This window comes from Parasteatoda tepidariorum, chromosome 10 (genome assembly GCF_982258835.1).
Source record: "Parasteatoda tepidariorum strain Cologne lab strain chromosome 10, Ptep-v5.0, whole genome shotgun sequence".
NCBI classification, from domain to species: domain Eukaryota; kingdom Metazoa; phylum Arthropoda; class Arachnida; order Araneae; family Theridiidae; genus Parasteatoda; species Parasteatoda tepidariorum.
Window position 1 is genome coordinate 55616243 of NC_141764.1, and position 23152 is coordinate 55639394.

Below are 23152 nucleotides of genomic sequence, written 5' to 3' on the forward strand. Positions count from 1 at the left end.
TGCATATGATATTCCTACTTAAGCTCAAGAAAAAAGTTATCTTTTCATTTTTAAAAAATGTTGATACCTCAAAATATCTTTGCTTTTTTTTCAAACTAGCTTCCCTAACAGAAAATTGTTATTTTTATTTGGCAGAATAAAAACGTCATATTAAATGACATTCTTATTAAATTTTTAGCTGCGTAAATTGAAATATCGGAAAAATAAATAACGCAATTTCGATGGAAAGGAAATATTTTCTTCAATTTTGAAATTTCTGGAAAAAAGATTAAACTTTTTTGAAAATGTATAAATACAGCTGAATCTAATTTTAAAGTAATTTGAAAGAAGAAATTTGTTGTTGCTCGTTTAGAACTTTTATTTCTTACGTACTAGCAATATTATGTATGCAGAACATAATATAAACATAAAATATTTTTTTTATAAATATTTTAGATTCCCGATAAAGGAGAATAGAGTAAAGTTTAATAATAAGTGATATATCAAATAATTTTAATAAAATTTTGAGATCATCGTGTTTTTGGATACCGTAGAAATATGTAGGATCAAGGGGGGAAAGGTAAAGAAAATCATTATTTTATAACTTTTTCGAAATTACATAAATTTATGAAATATTTTCATATTCGTTGAACATTTTTAAAAAATAAATTGATTTTCATTTTAAGTCATTTCTTTCAGTTCATTATTATATTTTGTATTTTTTCAATAAAATGTATTAATATGCTATATAATTTGTGGGTGGATTAAAGTGCTGATATTGGATGAAAGACAACTAACGTTGTAATTTGTTTAAAAAAAATTTAGAAAAAAAACAGTATGGACAAAACTTTTACACAGATGTGAAACTTACTTAATGCTCCATTGATTGTCTGACTTGTTAAGTCAAGACGAAACATAATTTTTAACGTATAAACACATTTTTTAGTAAAAAATTAGTTTTAAACCCAATAATTTATTACAATTAGTTAATTTAAGTAAACTTTTTACTTTTTTTAATTCATAACGTAATCATAATAAATTTATACTTAAGTTTTTCTCATCCCCTAATTATAATAAACGAATATTCAACTTTTAATTAACCTTAAGATAATACATATTTTTTGTATATTTCACTTAAAATTGTATGAGATTGAAATAGATAGAAAAACTAACAGTTTTTCTTGCAAAAGAGTTTCAAATTTTCTAAAAAATGGAGATTGTATACATATAAAAAATGGAGATTCTATATATATATATATAAGTTCAAAAAGAAGATAAAACAAAGGAAAATTATAGACATATGCAAAAGGGGGGGGGGGAATAATAATTAATGAAAAAAATATCAAACAACTGATTAAAAGAAAAAAAAGGATGAAATTTAAAAAAAAAAGGAAAAAAACTGGAAAATAAAAGATATAATCTTTTCATCAGCCCACACGATTATATCCGCAAAAAAAGAGTGTGGGCTAATAAAAAGATTATATCTTTTATTTTCCGTTTTTTTTTTAAATTTCATCCTTTTTTTTTTTCTTTTTTTTTAAATCAGTTGTTTGTTATTTTTTTCATTAATTATTATTCCCCCCCCCCCTTTTTGCATATGTCTATAATTTTCCTTTGCTTTATCTTCTTTTTTGAACTTATCTAATGAGTTCTGTTTACTTGCAGTTTATACGCAATAAATGAAACTTATTGTTTTTCTTAACTTTCTACGTGTTTTCTTGTAATTAATTATTTTGTTTTGTGTGTGTACATATATATATATATATATATATATATATATATATATATATATATATATACATAATTACATATATTCACAATTTAGAATGATATATATATATATATATATATATATATATATATATATATATATATATATATATATATATATATATATATATATATATATATATATATATACATAATTACATATATTCACAATTTAGAATGATATATATATATATATATATATATATATATATATATATATATATATGGATTATCACCAATAATCAACCGATTTTAGATTTCATTAAACATAATAAAATTAATTCTATTGCGACTTTTGATTTCCAGGATCTTTTCAATAGCATTCCCCTTTCTAAACTAAAAGATGTCCTTTTGAATTATTACTATGATTTTGAAAATATCCTTTGTTGCGATTTTGATTATTGGGAAATTCTGATCAATTTTTGTCTTTTTAGTAATTATCTTTACAATGGAAAGGATATTTTTCTTCAAATTAATGGAATACCACAAGGATCTAATTATTCATCTCTCTTAGCTAACTTATTTTTGCATTATTATGAAAAAAATTTTACTCTTAGTATTAAATTTGTTTTTAGATATATTGATGACTTAATTATCTTTAATTTCCAAGACTTTACTATTTTATTGAGTGATATATACCCTGAGGAATTAATCTTACTTCGTAATCATGATGATAATATTAATTTCAATTTTTTGGATTTGGGTATTATGAAAGTTGAAAATATCTGCTTTGTTGATTTATACGATAAAAGAAATGATTTTAATTTTAATATTAATAAACTAGTTACTTGGAATTCTAATGTTTCTAGGAGTATCTATTTAAATACCACTTTTAATGAAATGAACAGAATTAAAAGAATATGTAGTAATATTTATTTATCCAAAAAACAAATCGATAAACTATTTCAAAATTTGATAAAAAACAATGAATACCCAACTAAAATAATAAAATTTTATATAAAATCACTGAATTAATCGTATATTTTTGTGGATATATTTAATAAACATTTTTTTTGATTGTTAATTTTTATAATTTTCCCATGTGCAAATCCATTTCAGGTAAATATATTGCCAAAATTATTTACTAAATAATTTCTTTGTTAATTTGTATAATTTTTCCATGCGCAAATCCATTTCGGGCAAATCCGTGGTTAGAATTATTTACTAAAATTTCCTTTACTAAATTATTTCCTTTGTTAATCTATACAGTTTTTCCATGTGCAAATCCGTGGTTAGAATTATTTACTAAAATTTCCTTTACTAAATTATTTCCTTTGTTAATCTATACAGTTTTTCCATGTGCAAATCCATTTCGGGCAAATCCGTGGGTAATATTGATTGCTAAAAATTTCTTTATTAATTTATACAATTTTTCCATGTGCAAATCCATTTCGGGCAAATCCGTGGCTAAAATTATCTACTAAGGGGTTTTTCTTTGTTAATTTTTCCATGTGCAAATCCATTTCGGGCAAATCCGTGTCAAAATTAACTATTGAAAAAATTTTTCTTTGATAATTTAAATAATTTTTCTATGTGCTAATCCATATTGTGCAAATCAGCGACTAAAATTATTTGCAAAACAGGAAATTTATGTTTCTTTTTTATATTTTTTCTTAAATAAACACATATCTTTTAAAACTATTTATGATCAATTTTTAAAATTATCCAGTATAATATTACCTTGCGCACATCCATTTCGGGCCCATCCTTGGTAACCAACAAATCAAAGCTCAGAATAACAAATCACTTCAGCAGTGCAGTAAGAACGACACTTTAAAACCCTCTTGTTACACTCAATTTGCGCTTTTGTTTTCATCTTTTGTTTTCATATTTTGTAATCTGGCAATCTTTCTGCGAAAACATTTTTAAATCATTCTTGAAATATTTTCTGTCCTTGTAAGCTGATCTGATTTTGCTACTCGCTTTATAGTCCCTTTTAAATGTTTTTTTATTTTATTTTCTGTTTTTACATGCTATTTTTACTTTTTGTGATCTTTTTTATTCGTTGTTATTTTTATAAAAAATTTTTTTGAGTGCTCCTCACACTATTGTATTAATATATTTTGCTTTTGCTTTATTGATACAATATCAGAAAGCACTCTGTTTTGCGGATATAATCGTGTGGGCTGAAGAAAAGATTATATCTTTTTTTTCCCCGGTTTTATTTTTCCGGTTTTTTAAATAAAATTTCATATATATATATATATATTTTTTTTTTTTTTTTTTAATTATATATATTATATAAACTGTTGTTTGTTATTTTTTACTTATTATTCCCCCCCCCCCCCTTTTTTTCATATGTCTATGATTTTTCTTTGTTTTATTCTTCATTTTGAACTTATATTTATATATATATATATATATATATATACATATCATTCATATTAAAGTAGCAAAAACTTTAAGCGATACGGGAGGGGGGCCTAAAGCGGGAAGGTTAACAATAAACTCTCAAAAGTTTTAGTTTTTGGGCTTTTATCGCAGCGTTTTTTATTTTATTGCTTAAGAGAGATCTTGAACTTTAAAATAAAAAAAAATGATAATTGCATTATTTTATTAAATTTTATGATTATTTATTATCAAAAATAAAAAACACTGAAAAAACCCGCTTTGCCCTACAAGAGGCCTAAAGCGGGTAAGCCGTTCGGGCAAAGCGGGTAATCACCATAGATTTTACAAATAAAAGAGCATATTAATCTTCTTAAACATTAATAATGAGACCTTTATCACACGTATAATAAACGTTAAAAATAACATTTAAAAAACAATTTTTGACTTATTTTATCAGTCTCAAATTAGGATTTGTTATTCTTGACATAGTTCGCAAAAATAAGACCCTCTTCCTGAATAAGTTGTGTAAGCTTCATGAGCCCAGTCTTTACAATCTCCACCTTCAATCCAATCTTCTAGCGGTGGATCCTCATAAGGACCACCACAAACAAGAAAAAAATACTCTTTCACAATTTTTTTTCTTTGAAGCTCTCTGTTTTTTAGTTTTACCTGGTTTACTTGTCAAAGGAGGATTTTTTTAATATTTTTGAACTGCAGCATTGTTACTAAGACGTTTCTTCTTCTCTTCCTTTTCTATTTGCATATTTTTAAATGGTGAACTTGTTAAGACTTCAGCTCTTTGAGTTTTACGTTTACGACTAGTTTAGTTCGGAGTAGGTTTTGGTAGTGGTCTAATATCCAAAGACTTCACATGAGATGTCAATGGTCCTTCTACTGGTTGAAATGAATTATCACTAGTTGTCGTAGAACATGAAGGATCATCTTCAACAACTGGATCATACGAAGTTTCTCCGTTTGTGCGTCGTAGCGAAATCTTTGAAGCTTGAGAGTAATTGTGATCCACATTTTCAAATACAGATGTAGAAGTAGAGCAATCAGAATAATTAGAAAGACGACCAGCATCAGTAGATTGGATCTGCGATGGGCTATCGTTGGTATTTTCAAGAACTTCAGTCCTGTCTGTCAGACTAGCTGGCAAAAAGTCAGCATCACTAAATATGTGTCGGTTCGTGGGCCATATTCCTGAGGATTTAAATCCTTGAACAACATTTTGTGCACTAGCTGCTTTTGAATATGCATTTCCATCAAGTGAAGCTTCGTCGTACTGAGTAATTATTCTACCTACATGGTTTCGTTGAAAAGTCGAAACTTCTTGTTCAAAGTAAGTTTTGAACGGTCCATAAACGCAACGGTCCAGAGGTTGCATGCGATGAGTTGTATGTGGAGGCAGCGATACAAAAATTACAGTATTTTTTCTAGCATATTCAAGGGCCTCAATATATTTGTGAGATTCATGTATATTTGTGAGATTCAATATATTTATGAGATTCTTATACCCGCTTTGCGGGTAGGGCAAAGCGGGTATCTACCCGTTTTACCCTACCTGCTTTGCCAAAAGCATATTTTTTACTAAAAAAATTATAGCCTTGAATAAAAATAAAAATTAAAAAAATTGAGCATCGTAATTTATAGGGGAACAGTGTTAGAATAATATAATAATATTGACAATAAAAATTAAAAAAATAAGCCGGCTTTCGACTAGCCACAAGTTACATACCTTGAGTTTCTTAATAAACTTATAATTTTTTTTATTTTGTGCTTGGTTACGCCATGTCGCTTTACTTCTGCTCCGCTGGGACTGATTGAAACTCGTGAGTATTCAGGTAATCACGGCATACTTAGATATCGGCGCGTGCGCGCCATGCGGCGGGACACGAATGCCTACCCGCTTTAGGCTACCCTCCCCTAGTGATATTATTGTTCTTCACGCTGAGAAATTTTTATCTGAGTAAAAGGAAAAAAAATGTAATTGAGTCATTAAATCATTAAAAGAATTATTTATGTGTAAGTTTGTGAAAAAAATAGTTAGAACACAGTTTTTCAAACTAATTATGCTTTTTAGACGGTTGGAGTGGCCGCACAAGAGAATTAGTAGCGGATGGTGACCAACTTCAAATTAATGTAGAAGACCTACAACCAGTCTCACAGTACAGCTTTAGATTAATTGCCGAAAACGCAGTTGGGCGCAGCCTGCCCAGCATTCCTCTGGATGTCATCACCGAAAGTGAAGGTAAGACCGAAATAAATTCCCTTTTTTACAGCAAAAAGTTTCTATTACACTTTTCTGTTACTTTTTACTTCCTCTTTTCATTTTATTCCCTTCCTTTTATTCCCGGATTTCGTAGCTTGTATCGAAGCAGTAAATGGAAAATTTTATTGCGTTTTTTTTTGTTGTTGTAGTTTGCGGATGTCTAGTTTGTTGATGTGTTTTGTCCTTCTTCTCGACCTTTTAATGAAATTGTTTTCCCTGAAAAGAAACGTGTGTTGTTTATTCAAAGTGTTTATTTTATTTTTCTAAGACACTTCAATGCTTATTCACGACTTTTTTCTTAAAAAAAAACTTTAACATATTGAATTTACTGTTTAATTTTTGGATTGTTTACTTTTTAAACTTTATACCAAGAATAGATTTGATTCTGATTATTCTAGCTCTTTACTACTTTTATTTGAAAATAAACATTCTCAATTAAATTTCTTTTCTTCAGTGACACTTTAGTTTACTTAAGTGAAACTTAAATTTAACAACTGTTTATAAATTGTGTGTCTAAATTTAATAATTAAATCACTTTGAACTCTAATTTTATTTTAATAAGCTATGAACTAAATGAAAATACTTTCATGAAATTAATAAATTTATCATTTAATTCTGTGAAATGAACCCTATAGAATAACGTAGATCAAAATTTAGAATACCCAATAAGAGCTAAATCGGCAATCATTTTAAAAATGTAAGCAAGTATAATCACCAGTATCAACTCTCTTTTATTGAAGGGATCAATCAAGTTATTTTTGGTATGTCGATGTATTTTGTTAACGGCGCTAGAACTGTTGTTTTTTTTTTATTTCTGCTACCTACATTGACGCTGATGTTAATATTTTCCAGCACAAGGTTAAAATTAATTGCTTTGGATAACACCTTTATTGCATTTTTCAGTAAGGTGACTTAAAGTACTCCCAGTAAAACCGGAAGTACGCTGCCTGCAATGCCATTGCTCCTTGCAACTGACTTAAACCAAAAGTTGTTCTTGAAACAAAATGCGTATTTGATAGTAATAACTCTAGCTTTGACGCTATTAGAAGTATCATACTATTAATATTCGTATCGGTCAGAAAATTAAGAATCGCTAAGAAAATTCTTTCAATTATAAGGAAAGGATATATCTGAGGCATCTATAATAATATTTGTAGATTAAAACCAAAGTACATTTTGAAAAAATTAACATTATGGCGCTCACTATCTTAGCTAACATAGACATCAGCTGTATTTTTCGCCCGGTCTAAGATTGCAAAGAATAACGCGTAGTTCTATTGTATTTATAACAAATAATGGTACAATATGTAGTGTGGTGCGAAAAAAACTATTTTACTTCCTGAATAGCCAGGAATGTCGAAATCTTAATAGACTTTCCATGTAACGTCTGTTATAAGCAATAGAATTTATAAAAGAAATGACCGGTTTGTGTTATAAATTCCTCAACAGCAAAATGACTTGGGCCCTCATTGGACTGGATAAAGGTAATAAGGCATTTCCATTTCACACCGATATTTTACAGTCTCTTTTCAACAAATATCTGTCCTATATAAAATTACTATTGCCAAATAATTAAAAGCCATTCTAGGACCAATATTAAAAAGTCTAGACACAACAATATTGATTTTGTCGGTGCATGTTCTTAAAGGAGCTATTTTGAGCCGATTTTGTACCCAATAGAGGCCAAGATAAAATTGTTGCTAGGGTTCTTACATTTTTTTTCTTTTTGCCTTAACTGATATGTTTGAGTATTATTATATAACAGCTCAATATTCGCCCTTGCCACTAGTCCTTGTCCAATGAGAAGTTAAAAATTGTGCTTTTTTTTCCGTTCAATACCTGATTTATCATTCAGCCTAAGATAGACTGGAAATAAACCCTCATGCTTTTAGGAGCATCTTTCATTTTTTAAATATTCTTTTGCTTTTTTTTACCATTTTTTAAATAACAAATTTCTCAATTGAAATTCTTAAAACTGCATTAAATGAAAATAAGAATTAATAAACATAAGCTCAAACAATTTTAATATACCATAATATCATTATTGTGAATTATTCTAAATTACTTTTGGACACACACCAGATGTATATTTGGTTCAAGATCCCATGTTCTAAGGGCCACAGAGAGTTCTTAGTCCAGAGACCTAAGATTCATACATCTGCTCCTGCTTCATTTGAAAAGAAAAAAAAGAAACATCGGTATAGAAAATACCGGGCAAGTGTTTATCAGGCTATCATCCACACTTGAAAAAGTAACTCTTATTGGAAATATTTTTCCGCCTTTATTACTTCTCACAAACTGTAATTCAAAGTTTTGTCCTATACGTTGTATTATCTGTCATTAATTAAGTTATTTGAATATATTTTACTATTTATGCTACTACTGATCAAAATTTGTGTTTAGTTCCAGGCGCACCTCCCAGAAATGTCCACGCAGTAGCAACAGATTCAACAACATTACATGTATCTTGGGATGTAAGTATATTATGATGAGTAAGAAGCATTTGCAAATCGAAATTTTATGATTTAGGTTGTTGAGTTATATTAAATACTAACGTTCTTATAATTTTCATGTGGTAAGTACTTTAAATTTAATTAAATCGCGTTTCTCAGCATTAGACTGTGAATCAAAACTATTATTCGTTTAAGTTTCTAAAAAAATTTGCTAAATTCAATTTACTTTTTTGATTTACTAGGTCATAGGAGTGCACTGTTAGAAATTTATAGGAAAAATGGTTAATTAACAATTTATTTAATTATTGTTTTATCATATTCATCCAAAACGATCGTTTAATTCTATTTCTCAAGCTTAATAATCTTGCTAATAATCAAGTTTAGATATCGTTTAATTCTAAATCTCAAAGTTTCAATCTATTAACTCTTATATTTGGAAACATTTCGAATTTTAAATTATTATATTTTGATTTTTAAGGCGTAGAGACTTGTTAGTCTTTATCCAGGTAAACTTCATAAGCCCAAAAGAGATAAATTAAAAGGCGCTGTGGTTAATTTGATAAAATTAAATGGTGGAAAATCGTTGATCAGAAACGAACACGAAAGAAAGATTTCTTCAATAAAGACAATATTATATCTCTTGCATCTCTTTTCTATTCTATGTAAGAAAATCCAACTGTTTTAAAATAAGTAATCTAAACTTCATTGAATAAATGAAAATCTGTGAAAATCTAAGAGTGTCGAGTCATTTCTTGAAATTTTTTGATATTTCATATATTTGAATGAGTTTTGCCTGTAGTCTACTTGCATTTAAGTGAAAATGATTACGGTCAGCTCCATAACCATAACCGTAATCCGATTGAATTCTACTTTTATACAAAGAGTTATAGCTATGTAACTGTACCTTTTGTTTTTTATAATATTAGCTAAAAATAATAATTGTGAAAAATTACAAAAAAAAAGAAGCATGTTGACCAAGGGCAGAGAAAATTAACAATTAAAATTTCATTGACTACTTCTCATTGTTAATAGACCGTTATGAGAAAATTTACAGTCTTTCGAAATTTCTAAAACTTTATATTTATATATAAATATATAAAATTATCATTTAATGCATTAACAAAATGTTTTAGTGTCTTGCAGAGTGGCTTTGTCTTTCTGTATCATTACACAGTTGCAAAAAAAAACTCTATCCATAAGTAGAAGAAAAAATCCACTTATTAACACCAAAAAAAATAACATGTGTTGACCGGTAAGAGAGAAAATTATAAATTAAATTTGTATTGACTACTTGTCATCGGCGATAGACAGTTATGATAACACTTAGCAGTCTTGCGGTATTTTTAAAAAAGTTATATTGATAAATATAAAAAAAAAATTATCATTTAATGCTTTAACAAAATGTTTTAGTGTTTTGCAGAGTGCCTTTGTCTCTCTGTATCGTTACACAGTTACAAAAAAAAAAAAAAGAAACTATCCGTAAGTAGAAGAAAATTCCATCCCTTAGCACAAAAAAATAACATGTGTTGACCGATAAGAGAGAAAATTGTCAGTTAAATTTGTATTGACTACTTTTCAATGACGATAAACCGTTATAATAACACTTAGCAGTCTTGCGGTATTTTTAAAAAGGTTATATTGATAAACATTTAAAAAAAATTATCATTTAATGCATTAACAAAATGTTTTAGTGTTTTGCAGAGTTTCTTTGTTTTTATGTATCGTTACACAGTTACAAAAAAAAATCCATCCATTAGCACACGAAAAATAAGCATTTATTTCAATTTTTTCTGGAATGCGCTAAACTGTAATACATTAAATTTTTCTAAAACAAAAGTTTTTGGATAAGTCGCAAAGTCACTGATTTTATATTCTAACTGCCTTGAATAGGCTTTCAATAATTAAGGAAAAAAGAAATATTTGTTTCAAACGCAACTGTTTAATCTCATTCAATTTAATACTTATGGGAATTAAAAGTCATTTTAGACTTTTGGAAAGCATTAACTTATTTCATTTAGGCAAAGTGAATTTAAAACAAACGATTAATTCAAGAAAGAAACAGTATTAAAAATTTTTAAACGACAACATGGTTTGATATATATTTACAAGTATCCAAATGATAATAGTTAAAAGAATGGAACCTTTTGTAATGTTACAGGGTAATTAAATAAAAAAATACAATTTTATTTAGTTATTTCTCACTACTTTTTATTCAGTTCTTTAGAATTTTGTTAGATATATTGAATTAATGAACATGTCCGCTTAGTAACTTAGGATCAAATATCAAATTTATGCAATTTGAAACCAGTTCCTTACAATTCCACTTTTTAGGTAACTTGTTTTAATTGTTATTCACAAAATTTAAATTTTTTTTCTGCTAGTTAGTTTTGTTCATTGTTAGCAATGTCTAATTAACAGACTTTTATATTTTCTTTAGGCTAAATTACGGATGAGACTCTTCTTTATTCGAGCACGGAGTGCAAAACTGACCACATCCCCACATTTCAGATCCATCAAATTGTTGGTATCAAAATTGTGGGGCCTTATCTCAATAGTCCCTTTGCCAACAACTGATTGTTGCGAGAATAATTATTCCTTTCAAAATCGCAGAAATGATGTAATGTTAATCAACTAAATTTCTAAGGATTATCCTTTCTGTTACTCCATTGCAAAATATTTTTAGTGTTCAATCATTGGAATGACGTTGAATTTTTTTATTTTGCTTGAAAATTCTAAATAATATGATTGATTGCTCTCATATTTTAAATATGATTCATTTTTTGTAAAAGGGAGCAATTTATAGAATAAAAAATTATAACTAAGCTCATTTAGTAAAATTATTACTCAAAAAAACAGCTTTCCTAATACAAATATCTCATTTTCACACATTTGGAAGAGATCTTGACACATTAAATGAGTCTTTTTTTTCGTCTAAAGGTTTTATTGTTGCGATGGTCATTTTTTTCTCACTATAAGCCACTGTATTTGTTTGTGTTTTGTCAATAAAATGAAATAAAAGTAAACTTATTAAATTTATAGCCAAGATTTCTGTGTCCAATATCACGTAAAAGAAATAACTATGATATCGCTTATAAAATATACATGACCTGAAGAAGAAATTCAAATATTTTTAAAAAGTAACTTAAATTATTTTGTGTTGTATGAGTTGATAATTAATTATTTTTGTTTTATTCTTATTCGTATTTTTATTATTGTAGCAACCAATGAAAAATCTTCACCATGGTTCAATTCGAGGTTATTACATAGGCTACAAAACAGCATCAACCACTGATCCATTCATTTACAAAACTGTTGAAGTTATTGAGGGACAGGATAGAAGCTGTGACATTACGCAGTTGAGATCTAACACCAAGTACATAATTGTGGTGCAGGCCTTTAATGATAAGGGAGCAGGACCCCTCTCAGATGAGGTGGCAATCCGCACTCTTGAGTTCGGTGCGTGAACCGTGAGTAATTGACTCTCTTTTTGGTATTTCTTCAATTTTGATGACTCTCTATTTATTGTTCAAGTCATTAACACTTACTTTACTGAGAACTGTATCTTAGATTTATTTAAATATAAAGTTTTAAATCTGTACTGATACCGATACTGCTTTGTTACATTAATAAAAAATACTTTTTGGGATGGGATTTTCAATAAAAATGTAAGTAAAAACAAATCCCGATCTCCTTATAGTGCGACTTTCAGGAGAACTCCTCCAGACACCCGTGTCGCGTCGTGGCGGTTACTATGGTTGCGAGCAGAGGTCACTTCGAATAGGGGTGTGGGGTGAATAGTTTTGTCTTAATTTTAGCGTAGGTGGTCATGAGTAAACCAATCGACACCTTCTTTCCCCAATTTCACTTCCGTTAGAAATGTGCTCTCGCTTGTTACCATAGCAACAGACAGCCCCAGACTTTCAGTCTGGAGGAGTTCTCCTCAAAGCCGCATTATACCTTCAAGATTTTCGGTTGGAAAGTTAACAGCTGCTGACTTCAGCTCATTGCAAGGCGATATTTTAAAATAAATAATTTCGTTTTTAATAAATGGAATAGATAAGATAATATCTCATGATAAATCTGCTGCCTTTCTTAATTTAATATTGTTATTAAATAATTCTTTTTAGTTTGAAGTAAAAATTTGTATCAGTTCATTATAGTTATGTTGTTAAATATGGTAACATGTTTGCTATATTTAGGAGCAACTCACCTTTTTGGTAGTTCTGATTTGACTTATTTTGACATGTTTATTACGATTTTTTCTTACAGCGAGCAGTGCATACGTTAGTGTTAGCATTTAGTTAGAGTAGCAATGCTGAGTTTACTTTGCTAATTATCATTTAGAACAGAGAACACTCTTTACACTGAGAACACGTCCAGCCACATTGCCTCAAAATACGCTGGATACAGAAAATCAAAAATGTGGCTTTAAGAAGCCTCTATAAACGCCCCAGCCCCTAGTGCAGGAAAAACCATCCATACAAAGGGAAGTTATTAGTCTTGAAACTCTGATGAATTCGGCAACATAGTAGTTTACCTATTGAAAAATTAAAACAATAAAGATTATTCGGGAAACTACAATAACTTCGGAAAATTACTATAACTTCTGTAGTCTTGAATATTAGTCCAGAAACTTTCTTTTGTCACGCATTTTAATTTCAAAATTATAAAATGTCAGATAGATGCATTTACAATTGTAACAATGCAAATTATTTTTGATGGAAAGAGCGTATTAGAACACCAAAAGCTCCTACATTTCTCGCTCTAATTTCTGTTTAAACAGTGCTAAGACTTTTCTGAAAATTAAAGCACTTAATGTAAGTTTGAAAAAGTGCTGACCTTTTATTACTTACCTCGATAATTGGATTTTTTCCCTGTGTATAGTTAAAGAAGGAATGGCTACTTCCTATTAATCTAAACGTGTTTTATGAATGGAAAGCAACAGTAATGAAAAATAAACTAAAAACATTTAAAAAATATAATTTTTACTAACATGAATTTAAATACTATTTTTAAACATACTCGAATAGGAAGTTATTTGAGCGCCATCTCCTAACTATCTCGTAAGTTATTTGAGCTCCGTCTTGAAACTTATTTGAATTAAAAGGAGAAATAGACACTTTTAATAAATTAATTTGTAACCGGAAGAAAAAAAAAGATTTTGTATGGAAAGTTTAAAGACAGTTAAGAATAGTTAAGACCTTTTTTATTTAAGAAAGTTAAAATTAAGATCTTTTTATTTAATTTTTAAGCTAAATATGGTCCGAAATAAGAAAAAAAGTTAAATGCCGTATTTTTTTTATATTTTTTTTTCAATTAGATTTTGATGCTTTTAGATGAGTATAAACTAAAACTTTTTTGAAAGAAAAATAATCAATTAGGAATTTAAGTACAGGAAAACTTGCATAATATTTGGATTCGATTTTCTAACTATTGGAGCATCTTTATAATGACATTAAACAGTTCTTTTAAGGGTAAAGTAATAAACAATCGCAAAATGATCGAATAAACAAATGAGTGAATAAATATAAACAAATATAAAGTTAAAGCAGAAATAAAAAATAATAAAAAATAAGTGAAAAAATAAAAGAATAAGTAAAAATAAAATTACGCGTGTTCGTGTTCTGTGAAAAATAAGTTATTTATTTAATTCAATATCATAACTAGCGATCTAGTAATAAAATATTCTTATTTGCATCATTTATATTATAAGCAATTGTATTATATTTTTTATTAAAAATAAAAATTACTAATGATCAGATCAAATATTCAAAATTTTTATTTCCAAGTCAAGTTTTAACAATTCTTTAATAGTAATTACATAACAATTCAACGATATTTAAAGGTTGAAATTTTTTATGCGGTTGAAACAGTTAAATAGTACAAATTATTATTGATGGAAATGATTGTAACAAAAAAACAAGAAATATTTGTTTATTTATGATGAATTTTGGACTAGAAGGGAACGTTTTGATTCTTCTTTTTATAAACGTAGAGAAAGGTTATCAAAGAAATGGCTTCAACGAAGAGATTAAATTAATTTATTCTAATTTCTTTCTTAAGTGACGTGTATTTTTTTTTTTTAATTTTATAAATATTTGATTCCTTTCTTGGAAAAATGCATTTAAAAATTAATATTCTCATTGTCGAAAATAAACAACGATAATTAATCGATCGAATATATTCTTGTTCAAAAGTATAAATTAAATTGATTTCGGCGTAAAGGAATTTATAAAGTAGAATTCTGCGCAAAAAATTAATAACGATAAATTTAAAATGTGTAAACGAAACTTATAAAAATTAAACCAAAAGAAAAAAATATTGATGTAAATAACTATCTTTGTACTTATTTTTTGTTATGTTATATTTTATTTTAATTGGATGATTTTCCTAAATAAACTAAGGTATTCTATAACTTTAATTAAAATATATCAATAAATAAATAAGTTTAAAAAAATAAACATTTTCCAAAATGTAAGTATATTTGACTGAATAGTTAGTTATAAGATTGAGTAATTGTATTGAATAATTGTAAGAGCATTTGCAGCATTTTCAAAATAGTCTTCCTTCTTATTATTCGCAAAAAGATAGTGCTGCCATCTATAAATATTTATAGAACTAAAACATAAATTACCTAGAATATTTGAGGTTTGCTAAAAATTAATTACAATTATGGTACTTACATTTCAAATTGCCAAATAAAATTTTTAAAAATTTATTTTAATTTTGATAAAGCTTAATTCATTTGAAACGACTTTCTTAGAAATTGGAAAAAATGAAAGGGGAAAAAAAAAAAAATTATATATCTATAGTAAAAACTTATAAATACCTATATTAAAAACTCATAAGTATCTAATAATTAATGTATTAATTCTTCCACTGACAAACGTTATAAGAATGCTGCATATTCTAGATTTTAAAAAAAAGGTGTATTCAGCTATAATAATATTATTAAATATTAGTAACATTTTGTTTAATTATAGATGTTCATAATATTTCAAAGATAATTATAATTAACGGAATATATAAAATGTTAATGTTAATAGAAATGTTTCTTAATTATTAAAACTGAACGTGAGAAAAATTTGTCATTAAATTTATATAACGATTTAATTAAAGAAAAAAAGCAAAAAATATTTCTTTAATAAAATTTTATTCGGAAATTGCTGAAAAAAGTGTCATAATCATTCTTTAAAATAAGTTAAAAAAAAGTAAAAGAGAAATATAAAATAAATAATATTTGTCCCATAATGAAAATTTCCTTTTTTCCAGCAAAATTTGTTTAATCTTTGTTGCAGTTAAATTTCTTAATCGAAAATTTAATAAAAATTGAAATATTTAAGTCGAAAATTTAAAATTTTTTTTTTTTTTTTTTAAATGGTTACTAATTGTACTGTTACGCCAGTAAGTTATCAACAAATATTTTGGATAGGAAGACGTATACATTTATTTTACTAAGCAACGCATTAATTGTATAGCCATTACTCAGCTCATGTTGAACCTAAGTAGATTTAGATTAGTCCGATTCAGCATATATTTTCTTTCAGTCACTATTTAGCCGAAACAAGTAAACAGTTCGAGACTTTCATGGTCAATTAAGGCAAAGTGCTAGAAGGACAAAATAAAATCATTGCTAAAGCAATATTTGTATTTGTGGACAAGAAAAACAATGTAACGAAAGAAAAAAAAAGTTGTTAGAGGTTTTTTCTTCTTTTTTAAATTTTTCATTAAAGTTATCTCATTTATTTATATTTTTATTGAAAATATATATGTATGCATCTAAGAAATAAGTAATCGGAAATGTGACTCTTGCAGGTCAGGTTTGCCTTTTCAAAACTAATATAATGATGCATTTGATAATAACTTATAATAAATGAACTATGAAAAATTTATATATATTTATTATCCAATAAGTATTTTGTAAGCTCTATTATTTGTAGAGAGAAAACATATTGAATTCCAAATAACTATTTTTTTGAAATTTTTCTATAATTGGTTTAACTACAGATTATGAGCTTCTAAAGAAAAAAATAATTATGTTGGTACATGAAAACTTGCATTTTACTGTACCTTCTTTGGGATTTCATTAAACTTTTCTGTCAATTTTATTCTTGTATTTTATTTGCGAAAGGTTTCTTGGAACAACAAATTGATGAAAATATTTTTAAGGAATATAATTTTAGTCTTATAAAAAATTTCAAAATTATAAATATACTAAAATAACTGTAGCAAAATACTTAAGGTTAGAAATATTTTATTTTTTTGAAAAGTTATGTTTATTTTTTAATTACAGATCCACCTATGCCACCTGTGTTGTCTGTTTCTGAAACTACTGCTTCTTCAATCGGCCTAAAGTGGGACAGACAAAATGGAAAAGCAGCACCAGTTTCAGGTGTGATGCTTCTTATGTATTATAATCAGTTCCTCTAGCGTACTAAAATAAAATATCAATAACAATTGTTTTTAAAATGTGAATATTTCAATCAAAAAGAGTTATACGTTCAATGTTCTCTCAATAGATGGCAGCACTAAAGTATAAAAATTTTATTTAATTAAATTGATTTAATTTCCTTATATTAAACAACTTTAATAGTATTCCACTTTTAAAAAGACTATTGAAGATAATTATATAAAATATTTTACGAATTGTGTAATTGTACTCCAAATTTTCACCAAATTGTATTCCACCAAAAAACGTTGGTACATTTTAAAATTTTTCAAAATTATCACTCTCTTTCAATATTTTTAATAATTATTTAGTAGATGGCAGCACTACATTATTTCAAACATTTATTAGCTTATTCAGGTGGTGTTTTTATAAAACAATTCCATATATTTAAAAAGTATTTTTATTAAAGAAAATGAACATGAATTTGAAATTAACAATATTATTATCATTAAGTTTGAACGTGCCTTTTAATTTATCCAACTTTATTTCAAAAAATGATAACACTAATCATTAAATTGTGATGATATCACTAATGTTAAATTGTCAATCTTACTTGTTACTACGACATAGAAATTTTTAAAAATAAAATCTGAAAGAAAATTAAGAAATTTTACGCGTTTACGAATTAAAAGTTAGGACTATACATTCCTTATGAGGTTTAAATTGCAAAATATATTTTTTAGTTATTTCCTTAACTACATCTGAATATTAAAAATAAAATTTACGTATTACTATTTTTAGGGATATGCAGCCGAATATCTCATTTATCTTTCAATTATTGTTTATTTTTATTATTTTCTCAATGATTGAAACGCGGCTCTGATTAAAAATATTATAATTACTTGACTGCTTTTTTATCATTCTTTCTTCTTTTTTTTCTCCAAAGATATTCCGCATACTTACAGGAATTTTCTTTAATCTTATTCCTCGAATTTCGTGATCGTTATATCTTCTCTGTAAAAAGAAATTAATGTATAACAATTTATTTTTTTTAAAACGTAATTTTTTTTTTCTAGTTTTGTGCTTATGTAAAGTAAATATTTCTACTAATATCATTCATTGTTTTTGCATTGATATACAAAAGAAAAAGTAAGAAAAACTTATTTTTGTGTTCACAAATAATTTATTATTTTTTATTAAAACAAAATCACATTCAAATAAATATGAAGGACTTTGGGAGAAGACATAATAACAAATATTATGTTAAAGATTTAAAGTAGTAACTTTGTCCTTTGAAGGTTTAACGGAGAATAATAACCTGATTGATAACAAACAGGATTTATTTTACAATTCAATATTAATAGAAGTTATAAAAATTATTTAATTATAAAAATTTATTTTTATGTGCCTATACAGTTAAAGAAAGGCAAATATTAATATAACGATGTGTTAGTCGCATAGAAAACTAATTTTATTTGATGTATATTCATCAAAATATTTTTGAACTTTGATTTTTTTATAATAGTCATAAGATAACGGAGTCATGATTCCCTTCAAGAAAAAAATTTATAAAACTCGCTTTTTGTGCTATTCACGAATCATCAAAACAGTTTTTAATTTTTTTTCTTGAAAGAAGAGAGGAATGAGTGCTCAATTTATTAAAAAAAAAAAAGAAAATTTTATATTAATGTAGATCGATATAGTATTTGATTTCAATGAGTTAAAAACTATATGGAATTATTAATTGTATTACCTGGTGCCGCCATCTAGTAAAACTTATAGAAAGTCAATGTTTTTCATTTACTCTCATTACAAAAAATATCACTTATTTTGGTATTTTTTAGAAAATGCATACTTTTGAAACTATTCATCTAAGAGTATTCAGCTCAAATATTATTTGTTTATATTCCAAATGAAGAAAGTAAGCAGTATGAGTCTTTATTTGCTGTGATGAAAATGGAAAAATTTCACAAAAACTGTCGTGGCGCTAGCAGTGGGAGATGGCGAAAAGGCCTAGTGAGATGGCAAACCAAGCTACTTCAATATACTTGATGTCCCGCAGTGGACTGATCGTTAAGACACGGTCCCCAGCAGATCACCGAAGTCAAGCATCACTGGCTGCGGTCAGTGTGCGGGTGGGTGACCACTTGGATCAGTCTGCGTAGGGACAGAGGGTGTGCGGTATTGGTCCTCGTTAAACTGTTCTACCGTAAAGTGCTCGACTTCGCGTGCAGGTCGTCGGGCTACCGAAGCGGGGGTGCCATCCTCTCCGCAGAGGATCAAAATTGTGATGGCACGTCTTCGGATCATCCTCAGGGATGTTTCACAGACCGTCGCCAATAGCCCATTGTGCAGCTCTAGTGTGACGTAAATGAACAACAACAACAACAATCAATATACTTGATAGCCAAGTGTAGGTGTAGTAATGGCTCATGGCTTTTTTTTTTTAGTTTTTTTTTAGCTATTTTGGCTAGAGTATTTTATCTTCTAGAATATGTCTCTGTGTTCACTGTGAGATACGTTTTCACATCTCTGTTGCTAAAGAGGCATTCTTATTGCTTGCAATTCAAGCACCTGCACCTCCGATTGTTATCGAGGGAGAATTAATACCTGGTTGGTGAAATAAATCTCATACATTTAATCAGGTTCTCCTTCTTGCTTCATGACTGTAAGAACTCGAATTGCAGTGTGAAAATTTTTTTTTTTTACTTTTTTTCCTTTCTTTATTTTTAACTTAAATTTTGAAACTACTTGCCACAGACATGAAAATGATTCAAGAGTAAGAAACTCCTCATATCTCGGTTTCTGAAGAGGCATTCTTACTGCTTGCAATTCAAGCACCTCCGATTGATATCCAGGGAGAATTAATACCTAATTGGTGAAATATATTTTATACATTTAATCAGGTTCTCCTTCTTGCTTCATGACTGTAAGAACTCGAATTGCATGCAGTGTGAACAATTTTTTTCTACTTTTTTTCCTTTCCTTTTTTTTAACTTAAATTTTGAAACTACTTGCCACAGACATGAAAACGATTCAAGAGTAAGAAACTCTGCATTTATACTTGGCTGACCATCAAGCGTACGTCGTCATTAAATGAACAAAACCCTTATTTTTCGCCTCCAATTCTCTTAGTGAATTTTCAGGCAAACATTGTGGCTTGAGGATAAATCCGATATAGGGCAGAACTCAGACACTAGGTGATTGGTTCCTTGCCTTATTAGATTATTTTTTGCCTTTCCTTTGCCAGGTGAAATTCTTAACTTCAGGAATCGTGTGAAACTGACAACCTACTGCAAGCTAAGTCTTGCGTGTAAACAGCTTTCAAGCAACTGTTTTCGTTCTGTGTAAATTGAATATAACCAATTTGTTACCAACCTTCTGCTTTGGAGTTGTGAAAAATTACAATTTACTTTTCAGAGAATCTGATTTATTTTTGAATAAGTTGGATATCCCCTTGCCGTCATGCTAATCTCGGGAGATTTTCGTTTTTTTCCTCTCCATGTAACGCAAATGCCAGTTAGTTCCATCGAAAAGTCTCAAATTTCTCCCTATACTTGGTCCCTTGTCTTCTGGATAGGGTACAAAATTTTAAGGCTACGGAGTTGAACATTGATAGACGTAAACCGAAAATTGATAGACGTAAACCTGTTCAACGACGGTTATAAAATATTAAAAAAAAATTTAAGTTTGTGTCCGTAACGGTAAACATTAGTTTTACTTAGTAAAAAAAAAAGAAAAAAAATCACGTTTCAATACTGTTAAATTCTAATTTCTGCGAAAGGTTTGGTTAACTACCTGCTACATTTTGGCTGATTAATGTAGGCAATAGTTATTTTTCACTTCTTTCTCTTCCTTTATTTATTTATTTATGATATATTTTCTTTCTACTTACCTTCTTCCCCTACTTTTTTTCTTTGTTTCAAATTCAGGACGTAAGTGTCAGAAACTGCGTGTTTAGAATTGCTTTTTTTTTTCAGTACTTTTCCGCTTATGTCGTATGTGTTATATAAAATTATATGCGTTAATTATTTATTTCATAGGTTATGTCCTTCATTGGCGAGAGAAAGCTTTTGATTGGGCCGAAGTGCAACTCCCTTCAGAAAAAAGCAATCATAAGTTCACAGGCCTCAATTGTGGTGGAGAGTATCAATTCTACATAACGGCCTTCAATACCATGGGAAAAGGCCAACCAAGTGACGTCATAACAGTAAAAACTGATGGAACAGGTAATAATTTAAGGCAAAAAAGAAAAAAAACTCTAATATCTTCGTTCCTTTATATGCATAACTTTTTTAAAACAAAATATAGTCGAACTCGTATATAATGGAACCTAAAAAGCGAAGCAAGTCGCTTCTTATATCAGGGTGTTCGTTAAATGTAGGGCTGTTTGAAATATTAAAAACAAAACCTTTTATCCCCGAAAATGACTTAGAACAGTGATTCTCAACCTTTTTTTTGTGGCGGCACACTTTTAACGATTTCGAAATTTGACGGCACACAATGAAAAAAATTAGTTTAAAAGTTTTTTACTTACCTATAATACACTGTGTTAAATAGTTTGTGATAATAGTTTTGAATGTGAAATAAAATAATATGTACTACAAAAGCACATTTATTAAGGGATTAATTATTTCTTTCGACTAATTTTTTATTAGTTAGTAACAGTCTTTTTTTTTTGCTAGTTATTAATTGTTAGCTTGTTTTCCATAGTTATTAACTGTTAGTTTTTTTACATTAATTATTATTTTTTGCGATTTCTTGTTAGTTAGTTTTTTGCTAATTATTAATTGCTAGCATTTCTTTTTTTTTGCTAGTCATCCTTTGTTAATTTGTTCTTATAACTATTAATTGCATAGCTTACCTTAATGATTAGCTTTCATTTTCGCTTGGAAGTTAGTATTTAGCTTGTTTTAGCCTTTGTTAATTAATAATTTTAATAGTCATTAAATTTCCTACTAATTTCAACATTTTTTCAAATTGTGTGTCAAACACAATTTAAACACTTCCTTCTTATTTTAAGATTGTCAGAGTCAAGACAATCGCCCACAAAGAGATGTTCACGCGGTTAAAGTGCGGAAAAATTATAAAAAGTATATATATATAATAATATATATCTATAGACTTTTCTTTAATTTAAACTTTACTTGTAATAAAAAAAGCATTATAATTTTTATTGTATCATTTCTAATATTTGGCGGCACATTTTAAGAATTTGGCGGCACACAAAAGTGCCGCGGCACAGTGGTTGAGAATCACTGACTTAGAAAGTAATTAATGAATTCGGAGTATTTTTTGCATCGAAGTGAAATATGTTCTACTTCTAGAAGGAAATTAGAACGATTAGGAAAAAGGATGAATTTAGCATAAATTATGATTGATGTAAGTTAAAGTATGTTTATTTTGTGGATGATTGTAATTAAATAATCTCTTTAAAACAAATTAACCGATCTCTGGCGAAAATGAATGTAGTTTGCTTAGAAAAAGTCTGAGCAGAATCAATTCTTATTTTTTATTGTAATTTTACTTTTTATTTAGGTATTAACTTATATAGTACACAATTTATTTCCTTTTTTTTCTTTATTTTTTTTTCGAACTTGCTATTTTAGAGCGTTCAAATTTAATGCTAATTTTCAAAGCATTCAGACAGAAAATAACATTGATGTAATACTATTCTTATTTTCAAAAATCTTATTTGAATTCCTTGCAAATTTAAATTACTATACGTGTCAATTTTTAGATTTAAAAAAATTGTTAAGATAAATTGAAAACTTAAATTTTGGAAAGATTGTTTTCCTTTTCATTTTTTTTTTTTTTTTTTTTTATCAATAATTAAATTTTAATGAGAAATCAATTACTAAAAATTACAAATGTGAATTATAACAAGAGAATAAAAAAACAAAACAAAAAAATAAACATTTGAAAATTGATTGAAAAGGAATTATATTATTTTAAATG

At 27.7% G+C, this 23152-nt stretch overlaps 1 protein-coding gene across 1 annotated transcript in view; it reads left to right on the forward strand.

The window, feature by feature from the left end:
- The window catches only part of LOC107452989 (cell adhesion molecule Dscam1), a 270828-nt gene that overhangs the window by 213305 nt on the left and 34371 nt on the right, over positions 1-23152 (forward strand). Inside the window, exons 17-21 of the mRNA XM_016069635.4 lie at positions 6164-6331; positions 8756-8826; positions 12024-12261; positions 17099-17197; positions 21238-21423. Of these exons, the coding sequence (XP_015925121.2) occupies positions 6164-6331; positions 8756-8826; positions 12024-12261; positions 17099-17197; positions 21238-21423 (762 nt within the window). The remainder of the gene's footprint in view (positions 1-6163; positions 6332-8755; positions 8827-12023; positions 12262-17098; positions 17198-21237; positions 21424-23152) is intronic.